General features: G+C 45.7%; 1 protein-coding gene across 1 annotated transcript in view; it reads left to right on the top strand.

Moving 5' to 3' along the window:
• The first annotated feature begins 407 nt into the window (after positions 1-407).
• Positions 408-8,447, top strand: part of HMGXB3 (HMG box domain containing 3) — an 18,653-nt gene continuing 10,613 nt past the window's right edge. Inside the window, exons 1-9 of the mRNA XM_010002043.1 lie at positions 408-553; positions 958-1,132; positions 1,577-2,107; positions 2,707-2,805; positions 4,316-4,447; positions 6,255-6,667; positions 7,032-7,207; positions 7,448-7,545; positions 8,097-8,198. Of these exons, the coding sequence (XP_010000345.1) occupies positions 408-553; positions 958-1,132; positions 1,577-2,107; positions 2,707-2,805; positions 4,316-4,447; positions 6,255-6,667; positions 7,032-7,207; positions 7,448-7,545; positions 8,097-8,198 (1,872 nt within the window). The remainder of the gene's footprint in view (positions 554-957; positions 1,133-1,576; positions 2,108-2,706; positions 2,806-4,315; positions 4,448-6,254; positions 6,668-7,031; positions 7,208-7,447; positions 7,546-8,096; positions 8,199-8,447) is intronic.

Here is an 8,447-nt window from a genome sequence, read left to right as displayed (position 1 = left end):
CTCGGTGTTACTGAGCGGGGAGCCCCGGGGGATGTGGTGGGTGAGGAGATGATGAGGCTGCCGTGCTGTGCGGCCCGGTACCGCTGCTGCCGGGACGCGGTGGGGCCGGACACGCAGTGCTTGGGCCTCAAGGCAGTGCTGGGTCACCGGGCTGAGGGGATCCCGGGAAACCGCGGTTCCCAGGTGGAGCTGCAGGGTGTCTGCACCGAACCGGTGGTGTTGAGGTCATAGCAATGAAGGTGTTTGCTTCTAAAAATAAGTAAAGAGCTAACATGTTGTTATCTTGGTTAGTTACAGCCAGACGTGCAGGCCAATGATGCTGGCAGGTTACAGAGGTGATTAGGAGCCTTTGTTGGGAGAAACACGGTGCTAGGCAAGTGCATAACATAAAATGTGTGTTTTTAGCAATGGAGGCTCCATATGATGGCACTGAAGTGACTGTGGTAATGGAGGAGATAGAGGGCACCTACACTTATGCATCACCAGTGCCATCTAAGAAGAAAAAGAAATACAAAAGTGCTGGTGATCATGGAGAAAAAGCTAAAAAGCCCAGGTAGGTTCTTTCTGTCTTCATTTAGCTCCTGCTAAGAAGCTTTCCTTGTTTGTGATAAGAAGGAGCTTTGCAGTGCACTTGGAACACTTCAGAGTGTAAAACATCTTATATCAAACACTGACTTGTCACTTGGGGCCTGCTTTGACATCCTTGTCTTTACTGGTCCTGCTGTTGCTGGGTCTAAAGTTCGTTTCCCCCAGAATAAATTACCTTAGGTACTTTCTCCTTGCTGCAGAGGGTCTCCTCAGAGTCTGAGTGTTCATTTGGTTAAAAGAATGCATGTACAAGTAGAACTGAATGTCATGTGCTTGTCATTTGACCTTGAGACCAACATAAACCTTGTGGATTTCTTTTTCCAAAGGAATTTATGTGGCATGAGGTTAATGTTTCTGGTTGCGTTTCAGATCTGCTTACCTCCTCTACTATTATGATATTTACTTGAAAGTACAGCAAGAGCTTCCCCACCTCCCTCAATCTGAGATCAACAAAAAGATCAGTGAGAGTTGGAGGTTGCTCAGCGTGGCTGAGAAAAGCTACTACTTGGAGAAAGCCAAGCTAGAGAAAGAGGGGTTAGACCCGGTAAGTCGTTGTCCTGGCAGTTCTTTGCCATGTGAAGAGTCACTTCGGTGCTTACACAGCTCTGGGGGGGGAGGAATCATGTAACTGCAGATTCCAGTGTGTGTTTCTGCTTAGGACAGGCTGGAAAGCAGTGGTGTGTGAGGCCACTGCCTCTTGCTTTTGCATTTGTTCAGTCAAGGAACAACGTTTGGAAATCCAAGATGAATGAATCTGGTGCCCACTGACAGGGATGGTTGTTATTTCTGTGTCATGTCATCAGGGTGGTTGATGGGGAAGAGGATGATAAAACCAGGGCTGAGAGGTATTCTGCCAACTCTGTCACATGGAGAAATTCCCAACAAACTACTTCAGGAAACCATTTGAACTTTAGGCACTAAAATGGCAGGATTGAGAATGGAATCTCTTCTTCTTTTCATTTATTGCACACTCTGTTTTTGCCAACAGAACTCCAAGGTGTCCGCTCGGACCGCGGTAGTTCCAGACATTCCAGGTTTCCGTAAGATCCTTCCTCGCTCCGATTATATAATTATTCCCAAAAGCACTCTTCAAGAGGACAGGAGCAGGCAGTCACTGGAGCTGTGTGTGACACAGGGTCAGGCAGCACCTGAAGGGATAACTGCTTCCACCAACGTCTCCCGTGATGCCGTGCAGAACATCCTTTCCGTGGACTCCAGCCATGTCGGCATTCTTTTTTTCATTGAGGGCCTGGCAGAAGAGGCCACCTCCTTTGCTCAACCAGATGCTGTGGAAGAAGTGGTTGCCTCAGAGGTTCTCTCTCACTATGTTGGGCCCGTGACAGAGAAGGTGGCTGGAGATCTCCTCCTGGATGAGGCTTCTTTGGAAATAGAAGGGCAGCCGTACCAGACAGCCCGGGTGGTGATTGAGGAGACCCTGGTGAGCAGCTCTGCAGACATCGCGGTGGCTCCTCCCCAGGTTTCAGATGCTGTGTCTGTGGTGACCGTGGTGACTGGGAGGGTAAGTTGTGACACTCTGACTCCTGTTGGCATCTCCCCTGAAATGTCCGGGTGCTGTTGATCCTTGGTGGCTGCAGGAGATCCAGTGTTACCCACCAAGTGGACTTGGCAATGAGGGCAACAGCAGCTTCTGCAGCTCGGTGGTGGCAGCATCACTGCTGGCAGGTTGACTGAGCCACGTGCTGATAGCACTTGTGCCTTGAAATGACTGATGTTTTGACTTTTTTCTTATAATTGGGGTGGGTTCTACAGTTGGACTACAAAATTTTGGGGAGAAAAATGTTACCTCTGTGCTCCTGGTAGCTGTTTTCTTGGTTGCAGAGAGGTAGAAGGGGAGTCCTTTTAAGTTGAGGTGTTAGGGGTTGGTTATAGAAAACCTTGTTCTGTGGAGCAATGGACCTGCTGTTTTCAATGGCAAGCTGGGGTAATTTCCAGAGTAGATCTGATAAGGCCATTGCTTTGGAAATGATCACTTCTCTTCCCTGCTTTCTGGTCTCATCAGTCCTTAACATGTTCAGTGGCAGTTTTCTTGAGAGGGTGGGGGACAGGTAACCATGTCTCCTGTTTTCTGCATGTTTTTTCCCTTTGTCTTCATTTTAGAACACTGAAGAGAGTAGCTCCTCTGCACCTGCTGCACAGTTCATCATGTTACCTTTGCCAGCTCATTCTGTGGTGGAGAACCCAGCGTCAATTAAATTGGTAAGAAGTTCAGAGGCATGTATGGCATTTTAAGGTATGGATACATTTTGAGACAAACCAGAGGTTTGTCTTGAAGATGTTAGAGTCAGAAGTATTTGATTATGGTTCAGCTCTTAGGGATAATCCAGTTTGGAGTCATCAAGTGAGCTGATATATTTCTTGTCCCTGGTTTTATGCCTTGTGTGTGCTGGTTGGGTCTCTGACTTCCTAGTGTGTCTTACAGGGGCCTGTTTCTGCTTTGTTTTTCAAGGAGTTCTTGGAGACAGATGGAGTTAATGCTGTCACAGCACATCTGGCCATCTACATTCTCTACTCGGTTGCATGTTTGTCTTCATAAAATGCCACTGTCCCTCCCTTTAAGAGCAAGAATCAGCTCTTGAGACAGGAAGACAGGAGCTCCCCAGTTTCCTGGGTGGCTGTCACTTTGGCCACATGACAGCAGAGAAGCAGTGACCTAAGGTTGTGAGAACCTTGTAAAAGATTGTGTGGCCTGTTGCATGAGGAAGAATAGTATTATTTCTCTAAGCACTCCAGCCACCTGGATTTCTGTACTCTTTGTAGGACTTCATTGTGCAGTCAGCACTGCAGCTCCTTGTGTTGTATAAGCTAGCATCAAATTCTATTTTCCAGGTCCTCTGTGCTTCCAGCTGGTGGAACACAGCAGATATTTATAGCAGCACATGGCATGATGTTCTTCCAGGTGTCTTAGGGAGAATGAAAATACCTCAGGATTTTGTTCCTGAGAAGGATCTACCTAAAATTGTCTCATTTATTTGACAGCAGTACTTGCATTTCTAGGAAAAAACGTTAAGGACTTATTGCTCAGCAGCTCCCTCAGGAGTGTTGAGTACAGAATATTGAGAAGTGCTACACTGACAAAAACTCCATGTGTTGATGCTGTTGTCTTGGCAGAGGTGGTGGGTTCTGCTGTACTTGTTTTGATAAATGGTGCCTGATGGTGCTGCTGGTGTTGCAGTAGTTCACAGCACGTTAGAGTAAAGCACCAGGGAGTATCTGACCACTGCATACAACACCACTAATGAAAACTGCCTGTACATAGTGAGTGCTTGTCTTCAAGTCTTGTTGCCCTGCTGACATGAGTCCTCACGTCTTCAAGTCTTGTTGCCCTGCTGACATGAGCAATGTGGATTGCTGTTTGAATCATTTTTATAGCATCTTATTGGGACTTCTTCATATTGGCAAGAGAAATGTTACATCACTGTAAACACAAGATGAGCTTCTCCAGGGCTCATATGCATGGTTCATCTCTGCTATTTGATCTGAATTCTGGTAGTAATGGAGGCTCTTGTACAGATGGAGCATTTAGATGGAGCAGTTACAGTGCTGACTCATCCAGCTGTGTGGTGGTTGATTATTAAAAGGAGTAACAGTGGGAGCTGATGATTGGCTGGATAAGGTTTGTAAAGTGCTTACAAGTGAAAAGGGAGCAATGAGCACAGCTTTGTGTGCTTCAGCTCTCTAGAGGGATTCTTGACAACTCTCGTTTCAGACAACCACCTATACCCGCAGGGGACATGGGAATTGCACCAATCCTGGCTGTTCCTTCACTTATGTCACCAGACATAAACCACCAAAATGCCCGACATGTGGGAACTTCCTGGGTGGGAAATGGATCCCAAAGGTAAATTTGCTTTTCCTTCTCTGATGTTGAGACAAAACCTGCTGGTTTTGTGTACAGCTGGGATATTTCTAGACCTGGAGATCTGGCACAAAAGCTCAGATAGGTTAGATTTGATTCTTGCACGTGTTCCAATGCGTGTTCTAGAGCAGGTCACCATTGTGCAGGACACTTGGCCAAGGTGAGACAGACCCAGAATCCCCACACCTTGGATAAGGACACCACCTGTAATGGTATCAGTTAGAATAGATGGGCCTGCATTTGGTAACTCCCTCACTGAGAGGACACGCATTCTCCTGGCCCTCTGCCTGCATTATAGTTCCTGTGATTGGAAGGCATTGCCTGTTCTTCCTGCTACAGCCTTAGCTTAGCTCAGGGATTTGGTTGAACCATTTGTTCTGTGGTAATTTATATGTGTCTGAAGTTCTACAAATTAAGGTTTCCACTTAAGTTACTGGCATCTGTACTAGCTGTGTACAGCAAAAAGCACTTGCTCCTTAAACCTTGGCAATGTCATGGTAATTAGTCAGCTCTGAAGAGATGTGTTTAATAAATTTCTCTCTGAAGCAGGGCTCCTTGGGCACAAGTTGAAGGATGTTGTCAGTGTAAAAATTTGCACTGATGCTCAGTGGCTTTATGTGGATTTGTTCTGAACCTCCTTTGCTTTGCGTCTAGATCCATTAAGCATTTAGGGGCAAGAACTTTTTTAACCACCTGACAAACTCTCGTGTTTAAGCTGATGTTTGGTTTCCTCCATGGCAGGATTCCAATGGTGGTGATGATGTCTCAGCATTTGTTCTCTAAACCTGCTAAAGCAGTAGTGGCTAACTGCAAAAACATGTTTCTGCCCCATTATGGGATGCCTGCTCCTGCTCCCTGTAGGCTCACTTACATTGATCAGAACTGGAAGCTTCTAGAGGGAGTTTTGCTGGCTTTCAGTTTTATTCTTGCTCTTCTGGGAACACATTTGCATAAACGGCTCCTCTTATTGTTATGGTGTCATTCCTTGGGAAAAACATGTACCAGCAGGTTTTTTAACTGGTAATAACACCAGTAGAAGAGATACTAAGTTAGATGCATACCTTCCTGTTCCTCAGAAGTGAAAGGGACTAGATGATAAGATGTCTGTTTTTAAAAAACAAGAATATCCTTCTGAGTATGAACTATGTAGGGAGCTTAGATGTTCATCATGCCAGATATTCTTGGTCCCACTTCTGATATCTTTTTGCATGTTACCAATTCAGTGTTCCACTCTACCTTCATTGACCCCAGCACATGGCTTCTGTAGCCTTAATCTAGAAGGCAGTATTTTTCTTAAAGGCAAAAAGCCTTCCTGAGCAATTCTCTGTCCTGACTTACTCAAATCTAGGCTCTTCTGAATGTAACCAAAAGATACAAATTCTCTATCCCTTGAGTTCCTTAATAGTGTGGAAGAACAGACAACCTCAGAGAGCTGAAGCTATGAAAGGGGAACGTAGGAGGTGGGTCCTTGTTACACAGAGTGGTGGGTGAGTTTGTGATGTTGATGCTAATGGTGATATTTGAGGGAGTTGAGGAAAGGCTGATTCTTCAAAGTAAACAGTGTCTAAGAATAACACAGGAAGGGCCAGGAGGCTAGATGAAATGTTAACAGGGACTTTGCTGTCGTGGGAGATGATGTCTTTCTGCTCTCCTAAAGTTCACTGCTTCAGCACTTCAGGATTTTGGTGTTTTGATTCAGCATTAAGTAGGCCAAAGCAAACCTGGCATGTGTGAAGGGAACTAACTTACCTGTGAAAGCTCTGAAATCTGACTCTCTCTTTATTTCTAGGAAAAGCAACCAAAAAGCAAATCTGAGCCAAATTCAGGCACCTCTCTAAAAAATCCAGCAGCTAAAAGAAATCAACAGGCCATATTCCCAGAACCAGCAGCTGTTAGTGAGGGTGCCTCCAGGTCTGCCTTGGAAAGCTCTGAAGCTGTCAGCCAGCTGCTGAACTCTGTGCCTGGGGGAGGGCAACTGCGGGAGACAGAGTGGGAAGAAGTGATCGTCTCCGAGGCTCATGTTCTTGCCAACAGTGTGCTTGCTGAGGACAGGGGGGGCGCTGCTGCGGTGCCGCTGGGGCAGGAGAGCCAGCGACAAGGAGACTCTTCTTCAGAGCAGGCAGAAAAAGATGGCACAGGGCTGGGGATGCCACCATCTTCTGAGGCGTTGGGTCCAAACGCCCCTGCAAAGAAGCCGGTGGGGTGAGTCAGTTTTCCATATGTTACGGGAGCACAGGATGTCTGTTGGGTGCTGATGGAACTAAACCAAGAAACTGAAGGCTGTTGGCAGTGCTTCCTGCAAGACCTGTTCTGTTTACTGTCTGTTTTCTGCCCATTCAGGATCGTTCCTTTGACACTGTGTTGTCCATCAGAGCTAATTTTTGTTTGAAGTGCTAAATTGTAGTCACAGAGCAGATGTATCCTTAGCACTGTTTCTCCCCTCCCTCTACTGCAGTAGGTGGGATTATTATGCTAATTAAGCACAGTTCAGGCAAGAGAGAGAAGAAAATTGGAGTGGAGAGACAATCCATGGAATTGTTTTCCAGTTGTAGCTCTTATCTTTCAGAATTGATGCTCCAGCTGCTACAAACAAAGGACAAGAAGTGAAGAGCAAACCAAGACCCAAGCCCTCCTTGCTGGCTGCAGCCAGACCCATGCGGGCCATTCTGCCCGCGCCAGCCAGTGTGGGCAGAGAAACCAGCACGGAGCAGCCCAGCAACAGACAGGCCTTTGTCAATACTGGTAAAAGCAGAAATCTCTGGTATGGTTTGGGTGTCTTTTCTCACTGATGAAGTGGTCTGTCAAATAGTGAGATATGTCTGAAGAGAGGCAGTGACCTACACTAGACAAAACTGAGAGTGCAGTAAATGGGCCGTGAAACACCTGCTTGGTGTTTGGGTCATGTCAAGTTCAGAGGAGAAATCTTACATAATTCTGATGTTTTCTCATATCTAACCTGCTACATCCTTTTCTTCCTTGAAGACAAGAATTCCCCTGTGAGAACTTCAGGCTTGAAGCCCAGTACACTGAAACAATTGGGCCAGTCAGTTCTGCAGCCACCAAACATTGAGGAGAGAAAGGTACGTATGGTTTGTGCTTCCAATGCATATTATTTTCCTGTGGGTTTTTGGTTTTTTTTTCATAGATTAGAGGTATCACCCGAGTGGTGAGAAAAATAATATAAACATGAAGCAGCCTTATAATGGTGAGATCTGTGACTGACAGTTTTTATGAGATGGCTCAGAAGCAGCATGAATGGTACATGGTTGAGTGTAGGAACTGAACTGAGAGCTGCTGTTGGACAGTCCTTCTGTTGGCTGCTTTGAGAACCTCCCAGCTACCTCCAGAAGATGTTGTGAGGATCTCCTAGTGCTTTGGTAATTGGACATGCAACACTGAATATTGAGTCTTTCAGCTGTGAAATATAACTGAGTATGCCAAGATGCTGGAATATTTTTGTTTGGATTGTAGTGCCTCAGTATACATAACAGTGTGTTGTAGTCCTCTGACATTAAATAAACTTTAGTTGATTCTTGGGGGTAAAAAAATGCTAATAGGTATTGCTTACAGGGAGTGTGTGTTCAGTAGTAGGTGTCTCATGGGTGTTGTTTTTTCTGCTTTCAATCTCTAGCAACTTCACAGTGCTTTGACCAGCAGAGCATCTCAGGTTAAAGTAGTGGAGGTCAAACCAGACATATTCCCTTCCTACAAGTACAGCTGCACCGTAACTTTGGTGAGAATATTTCAGATGATTTCTTACACCGTGGGGAATGTCATCTCTGAGATGAAACCATTCTGTGACTTTTGTTTTACTGACTTGCAGAAATGTATCTCGTGCTTCATGTAAGACTGTCTGTTGTGTGTAGGGACCTGATGACCTAATCCAGGCTGACTGTGCTCTGTTGCTGTCATACTTGTGACCTTGTTAAGAACTGGACTTTTAATTCATGCCCTAGCACAGTCCTCATCCCTTCCTTGAGTT

This window comes from Chaetura pelagica, unplaced genomic scaffold (assembly GCF_000747805.2).
Source record: "Chaetura pelagica isolate M959 unplaced genomic scaffold, ChaPel_1.0 scaffold356, whole genome shotgun sequence".
Lineage (NCBI taxonomy): Eukaryota > Metazoa > Chordata > Aves > Apodiformes > Apodidae > Chaetura > Chaetura pelagica.
This window is presented reverse-complemented; position numbering and strand designations above follow the sequence as displayed.